This window comes from Apis mellifera, linkage group LG2 (genome assembly GCF_003254395.2).
Source record: "Apis mellifera strain DH4 linkage group LG2, Amel_HAv3.1, whole genome shotgun sequence".
Lineage (NCBI taxonomy): Eukaryota > Metazoa > Arthropoda > Insecta > Hymenoptera > Apidae > Apis > Apis mellifera.
Genome location: NC_037639.1, coordinates 13638266 through 13656165, shown reverse-complemented (window position 1 = coordinate 13656165; position 17900 = coordinate 13638266). Strand labels below are relative to the sequence as shown.

At 42.5% G+C, this 17900-nt stretch overlaps 1 protein-coding gene across 4 annotated transcripts in view; it reads right to left on the bottom strand.

Moving 5' to 3' along the window:
- Positions 1-2064: 2064 nt before the first annotated feature.
- The window catches only part of LOC551121 (dipeptidase 1), a 54412-nt gene continuing 38576 nt past the window's right edge, over positions 2065-17900 (bottom strand). For 3 of the 4 annotated variants that reach the window (XM_006568984.3, XM_006568985.3, XM_623517.6), the window contains 3 exons: positions 14747-14822; positions 7775-7910; positions 2065-3813 (listed from right to left, as the gene is read on the bottom strand). In XM_006568984.3, the coding sequence (XP_006569047.1) occupies positions 3697-3813; positions 7775-7910; positions 14747-14822 (329 nt within the window). In that variant the 3' untranslated portion in view covers positions 2065-3696. The remainder of the gene's footprint in view (positions 3814-7774; positions 7911-14746; positions 14823-17900) is intronic. The other variant, XM_026439206.1, reaches the window with a different exon arrangement.

Here is a 17900-nt window from a genome sequence, read left to right as displayed (position 1 = left end):
TCGCCCGGGTCGGCTATCAAGCTTTACGATCGACCGAATCGTAAAGCCGCCCTCTCCAAACCGGAATACGATCAACCTTGCGATATTTGATTCTCGATCGTATGAGCTGAAAGCAAGATCGCCCGTGCTGCAAATTTCCCGTAAACGTACCGTTAATTCTCTCTCTCTCTCTCTCTCTGTGTGTGATACAGCTCTAGCCTCCAGCGGCATTTTCTCCTAGCTATGGTCATTATCCTGTCTTCCACTTGATACCTCATCTTCCGATCGCTCGAGGGGCAAAATTCGGGCCATCGATATTTCATTTCATACCCCCGTTCGATACACGCGGCTGTCTCGGTTAATCTTGCGCTTTTCAACCAATTTTTCTCCCCCTTAGGATGATCGCGTAGGGAAAAATTTGTTCACATTTTTTTATTTAACAATGATTCTGCAAACTTGTTCGAGACTTGCGTTTTCGAGGAAAGGGTAAATAAGAATTCTTGGAATATATATATATTCTCGATTGTTCAGAAGTAATTCCGTTCGGCATAAATTCGTTACACGTACGACGATTTCGTATTATTTCGCGTGGAAGGGTTGGATTAAAGGATAAAATTTATAGTTTCTTTCATAAACTTGGCAGATATCCAGCCAAGGGATGGGAACAAAGAGAGCGGGCTCAGCATTGTCTTTTCACTTTCTCGCTTCTCTTCTTCCAGATTCTTTCACCCCTCCCCTTATTTCTGCGTCTTTTCTCCCCTCGCATTCACGATATTTTTCCTTCCCACCCCGTTATTTCGAATCTTTTTTCCTCGTCTTCTTTTTTGCCGCGAGAAGTCGTAAGAGCACACCGGTGGACAAAGATTAGAGCCGAAGAATAGAGAGAAAATCTACGGGGAGGGGAGATAGTGGGCTGGATAGTGGAGAGAGAGAGAGGAAGGAAAAAAAAGGAGAGGGCAGAGACGATTCGTTCGCGGGCGGAAGGTCGGACGAAGAAACCGACTGCTCATTCAGTCGACCATTCGTCTCGAGGGAGGAAACTTAAAAGGTTTTTGCACGGCCGAATCCAGGTCTAAACGTGTCAAAACTTTTTAACGAGCTCGTTACGGACTTACCAATGGCGAAAAATTAATTATCGCTGAAAAGCCGCTGTCCCTTTTAGCCTCCCTTTCTTACTTTCGTCGCTATCAGTTTCCCCCCCTCCATTCTCCTTTCCCGCTCCAACTTTCGCGCGACAGTTTCAAACGATTGGACCACGAAAATTTGTTATTTTCGAAAGATCGAGACGTTTATTCCTGCACTTTGCCATCAACTTCTTGCGTTTCTCGAAAGGAAATGTTCGAATTAAAGCGCAGTCTTTTCTTTTTTTTTTTTATCACATTTCGCGGAGAATAAACGGAGAATAAACAAACGAGACGGGAGAATAGTGACGTTTCAGTTACGAGATAATAACGTATGCAGGATAAACATGAAAATAACACACGCAGAGTTTCGCAAACAGCGGTCGAAAATAAACTCCCCCCCCTCCCCCCCCTCCCCCCCTCCCCTCGTTCTATTTTTCTATCGGTGTCGCCTGTGTGTGTGTTGGCTTGTGTCAAAATTTGCGCACGGTGGAAAGGGAATAATTGATTTATCCGATTGATAGGTAATCAGCCATTATCAAATCTGCGGAACGACAATCTAATCAAGACCCCGGTCGGAATTTACAGCACGTACGATCCTGAAATGCCAATAAACCAAGCCGCGTTTACGATTTCAACGTGTGCTTTGCACTTGATTGCCCTCCTACGTTGCTGCGTGAATCGGCAACGAGCGCTTTGTTACTTTGAAATTGGGCGAATCGATGCACTCGATTTACTCTTGCCCGCCCGTTACTTCTTCCGGGCGGCCATTCACTTTTCCAGCCTCGAATCTAATCGATCAAAATCTCGAAGCGATCTTCTGCCTTTTCGACGACAACTTTTTGCTAAAACTTTGTTCGAGACAAATTGTATTTCGAATGTGGTGGAGAGGGTGGAAAATGAGAAGAAAGGAAAACAAAAAAAAAAATAAGATAAACTCAAACTGGTATGAACAACGATCGTATTTCGATTTGTCGTCAATTTATTTATTTTTTTTTTTATTTTTTTTTGGTATCAGTAACGTTTGAAATGTAGGATATACTCACACGAGGCTGGCGCTTCGTTGATCTTGACTACTTGCACACGAATGATCGTTACATCGATCGATACGAAACAAGTCTTCGTTTTTTTTCTTTCTTTCTATCTCCTTCTTCTCCTTCTTTCTTTCTTTCTTTCTTTTTTTTTTTTCGATCGGAACATAAGTGATATAATAAGTTTCAAACGATACGCAGATTCGCGTAAAATTAATCGATCAAATTGTAATGGCACGAGGGAAGTTGATAGTACGTTTTTCGACTTGTTTTCATACGCATTTTCTTTACTTTACTTTTCTTTTCGTTTCTTTTCTTTTTTTTTTGCTCCATGCTCGCCCGTTTTTAAAATCTGGCTATATTAAAAGTTTAGTGTAAAAACATCGTTAAGAAAGGATATTTACTCGGTGCGTTTAATTACGAATATACGAGCCTTAAAGTGGTGGTTACAATGAACGAGAACGCGTTCGAAAATGTCATCGTTGTGAACACATCGTGACACCGACGCGCGTGTCGACGTCAACTTCGATCGTGCAAAATCGTAGGAAAAGTTTTCTCGTCGGAAAGCGCACTCCGTTTGACTTTGTCAAACGTCTCACTTTTTTTTTTCCTCCTTTTTTTTTTCCAAGCTTCTTCGAGCCTAATTTGGTATCTAGTTTTTCCTCCGCGACATCAAACCGGCCATCTTTAAGAATCTTCTTAAACCGAGATTGTTACTACGAACGAATATGAATCTTTCTTTTTCTCCCGCTCTTTTTTTCAAAATCGAAAACGAGTAATTATTCATGCGAGTAATTATTCACGATTTTTCACGATTGAATTGTTTTGAAATTTTGCCCGGTCGGTTTGCTCCACGAGGAGGAATTGTTCAATATGTTCATCGACTTCAGGTACCGTATGTACAAACATCGTTACTTCTCTTTCTTTCTCTCGCACACGCACACGCACTCGCACACACAGGACACACATCGAAGCAGTCGTCCACTCGGATCGAGTAATAGTCACCGCCCGTGATTTTCTCAGGATCGGTGTCAGTCGTTCGCGAAATCGATCGATTTATGTGTACATATTTATACATAATGTAATTTAATCGTATTGACTAGAACGCGCGATTCTTGGTTCCAGCATCGACGAAAAAAATCGTTGAGTGCAAATGTTAAACACATCGATTATGGCAGCTTAAATTCTTAAGCGTTCGACGGCCGAACGCCGCCCTTTGGTCTTCGAGAGTTCCTCTTCTCTCCGTGCGTCGTCGCTCCTCCACGATCTATCCTTCTCTCCTTCCGGGAGCAGAATCGAGCTCTTTCACCCTTTCGATTCTCCTCCACGAGATCGTTCGCAATATTTTTTCGAAAAGGAGGAGATCGAGTTTGCTCATCTACCCTACGTAGGCGGCTGAGAATCGCGGACAACAGTGGAGGAAAAAGAATCGAAAGGAAGGAGCTCGATTCGTCGAGGAAGCGAGTTCCGTTCCGCGACGATTACTCGCCGTCTCCTCACTCGAACGCCTCTCTTCCACTTTCCATTCTTCAAAACCGTTATTTCTCCTAATCGATTCGCAACGATTATGGGGCGATCGGTCGTTTCACGTTGTAGCGGCAGTAATCCCGACCGATTATATCCTCGTGCGGGATCTCTTCCTCCAAAGGTTCCACCCCATCCGCGGCCATGTCGTCTCGAACCTGGGAACAGAGATCGCTCGTTTCTCCTCTCGATTCGTTAACCGGGGCCGACGTAAGAAAAGATTTCCTCCCTCGAGTGAATAACGAAAAATATTTTCGCGCCGATAATCCCTGGATAAACGATGTAATCGGGTCAATCGATATTTTTCACTGGTGATGCTGGTTCGGAGGAAGCGATTTCCTTTCGAGGAAGGGGGAGAAAGGGGTGCAGGCGGCGAATGCTCGGAGGAAAAATCACGGCGGGCGATCGTCGGGGTCGGGGAGAAAGAGGGGTAAAGGTGTACGGCGAGGTTGTGGGTCGAGGGAAAAAGTTGGCGGTGCGCGTATTTCATGCGACTACTGTACACCCACCATCAATTTTCGGTAAGCCCATTAACCTTCCACGGCCATTACAGTCCGGCCGAGGCTTTCGGTGCCGGCGCCGCTTGGCGAACGCGTAACCGATGTTCACAACTTTTTTTCTACACCCTCCCTCCACTTTTTCTCCTTTATTTCCTCCACTCTGCCCTCTCCCCCCTCCCGTGTTTTTGTCCTTTAATGGTTTAACGGCAGCGACTGGCTTCGAACGGGGGAGCCTCCCCAGCTTTTCATCGGGATCAGGGTGTTTCCGTTTTCTGGATCAACGAGATACGATCCTTTAACCGGTTTTGCCCGGACATCCACGAGGATGGAGAAATAAAGATATTACAAGCGGTTGCGCCTCCGTGGCTGTAAAACATGGAGATATCGTTATTTATCCGATCGCTTTTTGTATCGGTTTGTTTTCGTTAAATTTCGCTCATCTTTCAGAAAGCCAATTTGACAAAGCGTAAAGAGTGCAACTTAAAATTATTAATGACACGAAGGATAAATCATTTCCAAAATTGTTCAAAAATATGAAGATGACGTTTAGCAATTTGTATCGGACCGATTAAATTTCGAACGAAAAGATTTGAATATTGAATCAAGAAAAGTCAAAAATTCGAGAAGAAAACAAAGTTTCGACGCGTGCCCAACGATTTGAATATTCTCCCTAAATTAAATCCAGTTTTACCTTGTAGCTACCTCGTATCTGCCGCGATAAAGCCGTCCACCGCATTACGAACGTCTCTTTGCTGCTCTAGTACACGCTCGTTTCTTTCTTGATGCCGCGTACATTTTATCTTTGAATTAAGTCCCCTCTCCCCCCTTTACCGAGTGGGCGCGGAACGATTGCCGTCGCGGAGCATTCCGGGAGAATCGTCGGGGAAATTAAAATGTTAATAGGCGTCGCGAGATGATTGGTCTGTATCGAATAAAAGCCGGTTCACGTCGAACTAGCGCCCTTCATAAATCCTTAATGTTTTTAATCAAACCTGCTCTGCTTCTCTTTCTACTTCCCTATTTCCAACTCGTAACAACCTTTTTTATTGCAGATACAAGGTCTGAATAATACCCGCCGACTGTTTGGCGAAATTATCGTTTCATTGCGCCCACTTTTGCAGAAAGCCAATTTGACGTTGAAACGTAGAAAGAGTTACTGCACGAGTGCAAATTAAAATTATTCCAGTCATTCCTTTCGATTAACGACGTAAAGAGATAAATTCCATTTCCAAAATTGTTCGAAAATACGAATTTGAAGATGACATTTGACAATGGATCGCGACAATAATTTTACCATAACCTCGTATCGCTGAACCGGTCATCTCAAGATCGTAACCGGTGCGCGAGATAGCGCACGAAGCCGCGTATATATTTTTAACGTTGGATCGTTTCAACCATTTAGAGGAAAGACACGTTTCCAACTACGGTTATACGCGAAAATGTATTACGTCGAGATAGGGGAAGGTTGTCTCGTAATTATCCAACCGTACTTAACCTGTCCACCGTTTGATCCCGTTACCTTAGAATTCGTCGGCGCTAATGCATGTACCAAACTCCTTAATTGTCTCAGATCTTATCCTAGAGTAAAGTCTTGAAAGTTCTCTCGTTTCTTTTCAGGAGCAATTGTGTCGTCTCACACGATCTCGATTCTCCAGACTCGATTAACGCGAGACAATAACGAGTCTCCTTCTTTTTTTTTTTTTTTTACGTTTAACATATCTTTACGTTTCTGGTTAATCCTTTTTCCCCGAGACGAGGGAACAACGCAGCAACCGAATTTCATCCAGGAAGGAAATTCACCTGAAAATTCAATTCCACCGGTAGCGAGTTTCGTTGTGCGGTAGACCTGTCTATTGTTTTAACAATTACCACGGTTCCGGTAACGAGACGGTTGGAAAGCTAGAGGATTCCATTCTCTAGCGAGGAAAATGAAAATCGTTCCAATCTCTGTGTTTCGCGACAACGCGCGGTTCGAACGAACGCTTACAAACACTCGAAACTTGCGTTTCGTCCGATGATGAATTAACACTTCGAATAGGTTAGGGTTATATTCACAGGGAATCGATGTTCTCACGAATTCCGTATTTCTCGTAGCAACTGTGCGTTTCGTCGCGCGAATAATTTGCCTTTCCTTCACAGTCTAGCGTGAATTTTTGTTACGTTTAATTGGATCAATGAAAACTCTCCCGTCCTTTTCGTATTTACGAATTTTGCCGAAAAACGAGCGATTCGTTTCGTTTCGTTTCGTACTGTTCCGTTCCGTTCCGTTCCGTTCCGTTTCGTTTCGTTTCGTTTCGTTCCGTTTCGCTTCGTTTCGTTTCGTTCGAGGGTGAAAGCCCGGTTTTCAACGTTCGGCAATGAGCACGTTTCACGTTACTTTCGCGTATTAACGAAATCCGCTTTGGTGTTACTGTTACGTTGCGCCCGAGGGCAGGGAGAAGGGGGGTCGCGATTAAATTATCGTTGTAATTTCAGCGACGGCCGTGTCGAGGGTCGTCAAATAACCGACACTATTTATACGCATAATTTCCCCCATTACAACCTGTCCCTGTAATTCGACTAATATCCCGCTATATCATTCGGATCACACACTGTTGAGAGTTCAGAGGTTTTTAACTTCTCCGTGAAACGAGCTAGGAGAGGGAGAGGAAAAGAGGAGAGAGAGGCGAAAAAAGGACGAGAAGAAAGGCGGAGGCGGAATAAGTAAAAAAATATGTACTCGAAAAGTGAAATTATTAATACCTTTTTAAAAACCGTGGCGGATTTATACGAAACGTCGGGACGGGAGAGATGCAAATTTTTCTATTCGTTCGCTTGTCAGATGCAGGCTAAACTGTACGCGACTCGTTTCTCCACCTTCTGAACTCGGTAAATTAATGTCGCGATATCCGTTGCTAACAAGAAAATCTGTCTAACTGTTCCAGTGAAATTTCTCAAGTTTTTTTTCACTCTCGGAGAAAACGATAAATATCTCGAAGGTAAATATTTTTAAGATAAATTTTTTTAATTATAAAAGAAAAAGAAAAAATTCATCAAACTTTACGTCCATTACCTTTGAAGTGATCGCTACACCACGTCGGATAAAAGATTCGTCGGGTAAAAAATTTTTCAAGATATCTCGAAATTTCTTTCCGCTCTATCGGTGTCCCTCGTTACTTTTCCCTTATTCGCGAAACGAGGATAAACGTTAACGCGTGAGAGGGTGGCACGAGAAAGAGGAGGAGTAAGGGAGGAGAGCCGTACAATTCCCGCAACGTACGCCTACTCGCACATCAGGCAGATCGGCGCAAATCATGGAAAGAGGAAGGCTGGTTTTTGGGGGCAGCTGGTTCTGGGATTGGCAGGACTCCAAAAGAACAAAAATCGCGGCCGGGTCCATCCGTCTCTCTCGACGATGCACAGCCGGATGCATGATTTGTGCGCTTTATTAAATCCGATATCGGTCGACTCGGCTAACCCGGTTTCCGACCATCGGTTATTTCGCGCTAGAGAGGATCGAGGGCTCGTTCCTGCCGAGTTTCTCATTTTTTTTTTCTCGCCACGAGAGAGGGAGGAAGCGTTTATCTTCTCTTTTCTTTTCTTTTCTTTTTACGACTCGATCTTGAAAGAAAAAGTTCACCTTCTCCACCGCCTTGAACACTCGAATCAGATTCAGGCCCGCCAATTTCTGAATGTCTCTCTCCGACCATCCACGCGCCAACAGCTCCGCGAAAAGCTCCGGATACTTGCTAACGTCCTCCAAGCCCGTCGGTGTTCTGAAACAAGGGAATGAACGATGTATGATCTCGTGCAAATTCTCCTCGTTTATTAACACGTTCGATCGATCGTTTTTTTTTTCTTTTAATTAAACGGATAACATTCCTATCGAGGAATTCGAGGTCGTCGTTGTCCTTTTTTACGGTTCCCTATGCCAATCGACCGAGGTTCGATCAAGGTTCTCTCTCTTTTTTCTTTCTTCTTTTCTTTGTCCTCCTTCTCTCTTCCTCTTTTGACGGAGGTGCAAGTCGGTGCAAGATGGATCGCTATTTACATAAATATTTCCGCGCGATAAAATAGGGGTTTTAATGAACCGGAGGGAAGCGGCCGAGAGAGTTTAAATTAGAAAACTACTCGAAACTTTTATAAGAGGTCGTCATACTTCACGTGCTCCCTATTACTACAGTAATTTTACCGCCCCCGTAATTCTTAGGAAGGAAGTTTAATCTATTACTGGCTGGCTGGTGGACGAATAATCCCTTTCGCGTTCCTTCCTTGTTTAACACGCGAAAGCGCGCCAGTTTTTTCTTCCCCTTTCCTTTCTTCATAACGCGTTAAGGAGAAGGGAAATCGGAACCCCCTTTTTACAGTCCGGGGTTACAAAAATTTACTCGTGAAAGAATTAGCGAAGTTCGCCTTTGTGCGATTTTTGCCTAACGCGCTCGTATACACGCGACTTCCTTTCGGTTAACGCGTTACTCGCTTCCACCCTCGCTTCTGTTTTTCGCTCGAATTCAATTACGCGGCGTTCCCCTTCTGAGCGTTAACGAAATTAAGAAAAAAAAAAAAGGAGAAGGGAACGAAAGAGAGAGATTCGGAACGTCTATATATTCGTTCCAGTTCTCGATTCGAAACAAAGCTGTTGCGACGGAAATCCGAAGTACGGTAACGAGGTTGTCGGGAAGAGGAAGAGGAGGAGGAGGAGGAGATGGAGGAGGAGGAGCTAGCTTCCTCTCCCTCCGAATTACAATTTTCCTCAGGGCGGTTTATTCCTCATTACTTTAATTACTATAAAAGAGAGATGACTCGCAGGATGAGGAGGCGGAGAGCGAGAAACGCGAGAGGACGATCGCGCCGTTCAGGTGCACGATCCGAAAATGTGCCACGAGGTCGAGCATTCGTCTCGACTCGTTTCACGCGAACGACGAGGGAGAGGGATCGAACGTTAACCGGATAATAAAAATTCACGATTATCCCCGTTTCCCATTATTATCGCGGTGAGATATTTCCCCCCTTCCAATCGAATTTTTCCTTTTCAATCAGCAATAAAACACCGCCCATATCCCCAACTACAATTTTTTCCGACTCTTCCCTTCCTTTTCCATTCGGCCGTTCATCGTTCGTTCTTTGCTCAATTTTACGCGTTGCGCTTTTTTCACCACGTTTAAGTAATCTTTGTAGCTCGAAGCTTTCGTTTACGACTCGTCCCCGTGGATCGCGTTATATAATAATTTAGTAATTATTAAACTCCTTTACTATCTTTTCGATTCGGCCGTTCTTTGCTCAATTTTACACGTTGCGCTTTTTTCACCACGTTTAAGTAATCTTTGTAGCTCGAAAACTCGAAGCCTTCGTTTACGACTCGTCCCCATGGATTGCGTTAATTTAGCAATTATTAAACTCCTTTACTATCTTTTCGATTCGTTCTTTGCTCAATTTTATGCGTTGCGTTTTTTTCATCACGTTTAAGTAATCTTTGCAGCTCGAAAACTCGAAGCTTTCGTTTACGACTCGTCCCCATGGACCGCGTTAACTTAGCAATTATTAAACTCTTTTACTATCTTTTCGATTCGGCCGTTCGTTCTTTGCTCAATTTTACACGTTGCGCTTTTTTCACCACTTTTTTAAGTAATCTTTGCAGCTCGAAAGCTGCAAAGGTTTCGTTCACGGCTCGTTAATTTAGCAATTATTAAACGCGGTATCTGGAGTAGTGGAATTAGGACGGTGTCACATCTTGGACGGTTCTTTGATCGGGCGTCGATGGCCTCGTTACGATCGAACTACTATCCCCCCGCTATCCCCCTTTCTGTTGATTATGGCCCCGCGGTGGCCAGCTATTTCGGCTGTCGGCCGAAAATAAATAAATTGATGCGAAACGACAGGGCAGGGACGTGACGGAAGCCGGGCTAACTAATTCCGATACGGTCGATGGGAGCGCGTGGACACGGCACCGACGCAGTCCAGATATTCACGGCGAATTAGGGGAGCGCGGGGCGGGTGGAGCGTTAAAAGGGATCAGTCTGAATTTCGACGTTCTCATTACGCGCGTCATAACGAGCTCGGCGCGAGAGAAGGAGCGGGAACGAGCGTTGCACAACCAGTTGAAAGCTACCCGCTGACAATGTCGGCCCAACAAGAGCGGTTCCAGACTTATTCATGGCGCGTCATATCGCGGCTGAAACTGGCAGTTATGCAGCTGTATACCGTGTACGGACATCGACCGTCTGCGGTCACGAGCGTTGTTTCAATCTCGGAAATTTCCAAATCGAGTGTGTCCGTCATTACGGGACGACGACTATGAACGCTACGTTCGCCGTCGTCCTATGGATACGGCCGCTACGGCCGGGATATATCAGTTTCCCCCGATATCGGAACCCGTTATCGATGCCTCCTCTCCCCTCCCCCTCCCTCGTATTATCGATATTAGCCGTCGGTCGTGCAGAGACCTGGTGCTCGATTACGATATGAAATTTTTCACCGACGGGGGAACATTATCATTTTCTCCTCTTTCCATCTTTCTTATTCCCTTTCCCTTTCTCTCTCCCTTCTCAAGGACAGAGATAACAATTATGTATTGGCGATCGAAAATGATGAAAGGGAGGAAGATATAAGGGCGATGATAAAATATCGGAAAATCGAGCCGCCAAGATTTATCGCGTCGAAAATCGTGCTCACGAAATCTCGAATTCCATCGGGGAAGGATCCGTGGGACGATTTCTGGGACGATTTCTGGGACGAGCCGCCCAGAAATTCGAGGAGAATGACGAAAATATAATAAGGGGAGAGGGAGGGAAAGGTGTGTACGTGGACATCAGAACTGCATCAGAACAGCCATCTTTCTCCATTCTTGGAAACTCGCGCGCTATCGACGGCCGACCGACGTCGAGACCGAAAATCCTATTCGTATATAGGGGAAGATACATTTCGTCCAGTCGATCTGACAGTGATTTATAGGCGAGAATGAAAAGCGGAAAAGGAGGAGGAAAGGTGGGAGGGGAAGCATCGGTGTAATGGAAGAAACGGAGTTGAGGAGATCGATACTTCGCGAAAACGAACGGAAGAAGAAAAATATAGCTTCGGTACAGATCGTTCCTCTCCCTTCGTTTTTCTTCCTTTTCTTCCCTTCGGTATCGAGGCTAATTGCACAAACTCTAGGATTATTGGAAAAGGGGATAATTGATGGTAATTATGGCGCGATTATTATACGTCGTTGTTTTACCATTTATCCTCCTCTCCAACATTCTATTACGATAACCTTTCTTTTCAATATCGCGAGATAGAAATTAAAATATCGTATCATTTTTCTCCATAACCGCAAACAGGAGAGACGAGAGAGTTTTGTATGCTTAGGAACGATGAATAATTCAGAAAAGAAAAACATTGAACGCGTTTCGAAATTCGTGTTTTCGAAATGGATACATTTCACATTGACTTCTCCTCTATCTTATCGCGAAACTCTACCAACTCGTTCGATCGATGTTGACCTAACTTTTATCGCCGATGAGCAAAGATCGATCGATTAATAACGATTCATCGGAAAAAGGAAACGAAAAGGATGACTCGAACGGCAAAGAATCACTCGTGTTACGTCAATCGAAGCAATTGACTCGAGATCCATCCACGGTATACATGTTCGTTGCTCGAGATTTGGAAAAAATTTTAATCCTGTATGATTTTTTTTTTTCATTCTCGGTGCATTTGTGCGTTTTCACGATTTTTTCCTTCTCGCTGATCCTCTGATATCGACACGGGATCGAGAAGAGTAGCTACGCCCGTTCCAGCTACGCGACAGTGATTTATAACAAGTTGGAAATCGGGCCAAATATATAAAAATGCAAAATTTCCACGAAAATGTTGGGTGTATATGGAACGAGAAGTAGGCTGCTATTCCAGATGTAAATACTTGGGGGAAAAAATTCACGGAATGGAATATTTACTTACTCGTAAATAGGTATTTTCGTATATGGGTCTTTAAATAGATAAATGTGAAGTGAAAATTATATATATATATATTCGTGTGTTAACGTCCACTACTGTAATTACTTTTTAATCATATTACCGTGAAGCTAATAAATATCATTGAACGTACACATGTTTAATATTGAAAATTATAATAAAAGCTTATGAAATTCTATTTGAACGCAATAATAATAACAATAACAGGAACAATAATAATAATATAATAATAATAATAACGATATGAATTTTAACATCTTTTAAAAAATTTATTTATTCGTTAAATTTAATACAACGGAGTTTTATAAAATTTTATTTTTACCTTCATATATATAGTGTAGGATTTATATTGTTTTTTCTTGTTAAAATGAATAAATAAATACATATTACGTATTTTTTTGATTTATACGATGGTCCCTTTTGAACGGCGATTATTCGATTCAAAAATGAATTATTCATATTTCATGGAATAAACGGGACATTTTTTAAAAACGTATTTATCAAAAAATTACATTTATACCGGAGTGTACTCTGTTAATTCCCCATTTTTATCTCTTTTTAAACTGGAAACTCTTGGTAAAAGAGTTCTCTTCACGATTAATCGATTGCACTTATTCGAGTTGGCGTAATCGGCTCGAAACGTTAACTTGGTTAAAAAAGGGGGGTATTGAACGTAATAGAAGCAAAACGGTTCCTTTCGATATTTATTCCAATTTTATCGATCAATTAATATCGAAAATATAATAGTTACTTCGTTAAATCTCTACAGTTTGTTGTTATTCAATATAAAACCGATTCATTTTTCGCTACGGTTGATAATAACATTTTTTCTTCTTCTTCTTCTTTTTCTTTGAAAAAAAGTTACAAATCGAGAAAAGAGAACAGGAATCCTCATCGCAATCCATTCCTTATTTTGTATATATTTGTTAAGCGACATTTAAATCTCAATCGGATCCTTTCTTTCGCGAATCGGGTAAATTTTTTTAAATTTATTCCCTCCCTTAAAACTTCTCCCCTTCGTTCCATAAGAATAATTCCTCGGTAAAAATTTCTCGAGAATTTCTCTTATATTCCAATGAACTTTTTTAATTTAAAATTATCGCGCCCGTGGTATTAAGGAGCGGTCCGCGTCAAAAGGAGAAATCTGGCTTTGTTTTCGCCCCGATGGGAAATCCCCTTTTCATATCTCGTTGGCGTGGCGCCGTTAAAAGTGTCATCTTCTATATACCTTTTCGTTTTCTAGACAACTAGAGCGTACACTCGAATTCGATGTTACGGATGGCCGGTCAAAAGCTTTGCGGACGATAAATGTTGTTCGAATCAACGGGAATTTGTTTAATTAAATCTTAATTGCTACAGCTCGATACATTTTTTCCCCCCACTTTCGTCATAATTATTTTTTCGCCTGTCTCATCGTTTTTCGTCCCATCTATTATTAGCCTTTCGCTTTAAACTCGGAGTAAATAAAAAAAAAAGGAAAAAAAAAAAAGAAATTTCGTCGTCCAATTAACAAGTCCGCTCGGTTGCCTGCAGTGAACTCGAGCATGCTCCAGTCCAGGAGCGCTTAATTTTTCCAATGAAAACGTCGCATTTGCCCGATTCGATCGGCAACACGACGATATCCCGCCTTTTTTCTTTTCATACCACCCACCTTTTTCCTTTCTTTTTTTTTTTTTTTCACAGTTCGATGCGCAAATTGCGCCTCCGTTCACGTTTGTTTTTCAGTTCCCCCCACAGCTGCGCGACTCCACGCGTGTTTTTCGCACGGATTTGCAAAACCTGACAACTTTTTACCACCTACCGTTCGCGCTCTTTTTTCCCCATCCCCTTTATCGTGTTTCGTACTTCTTCCTCTCTCCCTTTTCTCCCTTTCTTCCTTTCATTTTTTCCCCCCCAGTTTAATCGGCGAACACTTCCAATTCCAGCTTCGACCAGGTATATAATACGTTACAGTGGTCGCGAACCGGGTCGGCCGATAGCCGCCCCATCCGATCCTTTCGCGCCTTTGTTTCTCTGGGTCGGTGACGATGAAACTTTGTTAAATATATACACGTTCTCTCTTACTTTCTATCTGGATATAAAACGAGACGAATACTAGTTTCAGTTAAGTAAGAGTAATCCTATAGTCTCTTAAGCAACGTCGCGAGTTAAAATTAAGGTTAAGTAAATTACTCGACGACGATTGATGGATCCGATGCGTTTAAATCGTTTCACAGTTTCATCGAAATATCGAATATCCGTATGGTTCTCGATATTTATCCTCGACATTATCGTTTTTTCTCTCCACCCCTTTGCAGGTCGCCTTTACAAGTAATAGGGATTGGTAATGTGTTGAAACTGTTTCGAAGGGGAAGACACGGGTTAAGGAGTGACGCGAGGGTTTACTTCCGTCGTGTTACGTTTTTACGAGGCGCTGGTCAACGCTAAAAAAAACGGCACATGCTTTACGGCAGTGTTGAACCTCATAAATCGTGATAGGAGAAGGAGGAGGAGGAGAAGAAGAAGGTAGAGGCTCGTAAGAAATTATCACGTTTCGTTCCTTTCTTATCTTTTTTACTCCATTTATTCCCATCTTCGTTTCAATGATATTTTAATAGTTATTTTTGAAATTGGCAAGAGGAGGGTCGAGTATATAAATGAATAAGAAGGAGAAACTTACAGATTGATCCCATCGTAGCCGGCGCCTATCCCGACGTGATCCACGCCAGCGATCTTTCGCACGTGATCTATGTGAGCTGGAACAAATCGAAACATAGGGAGAAACATTACCTATAACTTGTACATATAACAAAACTTCGATTAATTTTTGAATGAAGATCGCAAAGAGAACATTTCTTTCCCCTCTTAAACCAGATATTTCAACGACATCTGCCAACGTTTAAATAACCATCTAACGTACTGTCACCGCGAATAGCTCTTCGATATTTATATTGGGTTGGCAACTAAGTAATTGCGGATTTTTTTTAGAAAACCAAAGACAATTTTTTCATGGAACTAAATAACTTTATTCTGTAATGTGTTGCCCATTTTGATCAATGACCTTTTGCCATCTTTCAGGCAGCATCATAATCCTATGTTCATAAAACTTGTGGTTTTTATTAGCAAAAAACTGAATCAGGTACAATTTGATATCATCATCATTATTGAAATTTTTACCATTCAAGGAGTTTTGTAAAGATCGAAACAAAAAGTAATCGGATGGTGCAAGGTCAGGACTATATGGTGGATGTGGCAAAACATCCCAACCAAGTTCCAATAATTTTTGCCGAGTGACCAAAGATGCGTGTGGCCTTGCATTGTCACGATGGAATACAACACCTTTTTGATTTGTCAATTCGGGCCGCTTTTCTTCAATTGCATTGTTTAATTTCGTTAGTTGTTCAATGTAGACAACGGAATTGATCGTTCGGTTGGGTGATAAGAATTCAAAATAGACAATTCCTTTGTAATCCCACCAAACTGATAACAAAACCTTCTTTCGACGAATACCAGCTTTTGATGTTGTTCGAGCTGGTTCACGTGGCCTGCTCCACCATCTTTTCCGCTTGATATTGTTGTAAACAACCCATTTTTCATCGCCAGTTATCAGTCGTTTTAAAAATGGATCATTTTCATTACGTTTCTTTAGCAAATTGCAGCTGTTAACGCGTTACGTTAAATGCTTTTCTTTCAGTTCGTGAGGAACCCATGTATCGAGTTTTTGAACATAGCCAAGTTGTTTTAAGCGGTTTTCAATGCATGTACGCGATACATGAAGCTTCTCTGCAATCTCACGAGTTGTACTGTGACGATCCGAATCGATTATTGCTTTGATTAGGTCATCATCAACTTCAACTGGAGGACCAGAGCGTTTTTCATCTTTGAGTGAAAAATCACCAGAACGAAATTTGTCAAACCAATTTTGACACTGCCATTCTTTTTTAAGGCTTCGTCGCCATAAACAGCGCGTAACTTTTTGCGAGCTTGCGATGCGTTTTTCCCTTTGCGAAAATAAAAAAGCAAAATATGACGATAATGTTCCTTTTGATTTTCCATTTTTCAACGAACGCCAAACGAAAACTACGCAACCGATCAAAAAACTTTTTTTACCGATTGACAGCTGAATTGCCAACTATCAAATAACATAATGTGTTTTACATTTGGACTACGCCAGTAAACGTAAAAATTCAACTGAAGCCATCTATGAATGAAATCCGCAATTACTTAGTTTCCAACCCAATATATTTTCAACCCCTGCACGATCAATCAACGCTGTTGTTCCAATAGGCCTCGCACGCACGCTCCGTCGAACTCGAGCAGACTGCCTGGATTCGGCAAGATGGGCTCGACGACCCACCCGCCTTCCTCGCGCCTTGAGTGCAAACGTCAATTGCACGGGGAACAGATGCGGAGGATGCGCTTGACGCGGGGCGCATTATTCGAGAAACGCGTGTGGGCCGATCGCTGCCGCGTTTGATATTAAGTGGTGGTAATTGTTGCGTTGGTAACCGACGTGCTACGAGCACCACCGGCCAACGAGAAATCAATCATGAGGGTAAATGTCGTCAATGGGCCCGTATAACAACCGCGCCAACCGGCGAAATTACGGCTTACGCGTTTAACGCGCCGCTTCCTCCATAATTTTCTCCTTGCTTCCCATAACGCGCGGAAGTGCATCGATGCGTGCGCGACGCTTTATCGTCCGTTGTTTCCGCTCGTTTTTTTCCCCCAATGATTCGCGAGTCTAATCCTTCCGTTATCGTTTAAATTAAAGCATCGTGTAATTACAACTAATTTTGTACTTTTTTTTATCGATCCAATGATTTATCATCGTTTAACTAATGTAGAGAAGAATCTTTGATTTATTAGAAAACAATGAATGAACAATTAGAGCGGAATGGAGAGATTTAATTTATTGACAAAATGTGTCCTTCAACGAGGATATTAATCAAACGATTCTCGTCTTCCATTTTTTTTCGCTCCCCATTTTCTCTTAAAGAATCGAATATCAAAGGAAAAATGTGCGCGAGAAAATAAATGATTCGGAACGAGGCTCCTCCATCTTTTCTTCCCATCTTTTTTTCACTCCATCTATATTTCTCCATCTTGCTTTTATTCCGATCCCCTTCCGAAATTGACGAGTCAGTGAAAGAGATATATAAAAAATAAATAATCCACGAGTGAAATTCGCGATCCCTGTGAGGGAAAGGGAAAACATTTTATTTTAAGCTCTCTCTCTTTCCCTCTCTTTCCCGCGATATTCGCCTTCTGCGTTTTGATATCCCTCGATGGGGTCACGCGAAGTGTGAAGGCTAAACACGGCGCCTCGCGTAATCCTCGATTTCACGTTTTCCATAGCGAGTGGCACGAATACGATAACGCAATGGAACTACGCGCGTGCAATTTTTATCAATCGGACGAAAGGTGGAGGGAGAAAACAGTCTCGCTTTGGAACAACTGCCGTGGATCCATTTAACGCAATAAATCTGATAAGCGATGATAATAATTGCGGAGGAGGAGGAGGAGGAGGAAATTTCCACGTTTAAAGACGAAAGGGTGGAACGAGGCCGGTTGTTCCATCGACGCCCGCGCGATGGAAATGCGTTGAGCGACGCGAAGAATTGTGTATCGCGGAGGGGAGGTGGAAATGCCAAGTTTCCTACCAGTTCAACGGTTGAAAGTCTCCAAAGTTTCTTACGTCTCATGAATCACAAAGGGTGCGCAAAGATATGAAAGTGCAATTCCCGACTCGGCACATTCGTCGCCAACGTTCGATGAACATTTTTGTTTATTTTTTTTCACTTCTCCTCCGCGTTTTTCTTTTTCTTTTAGGC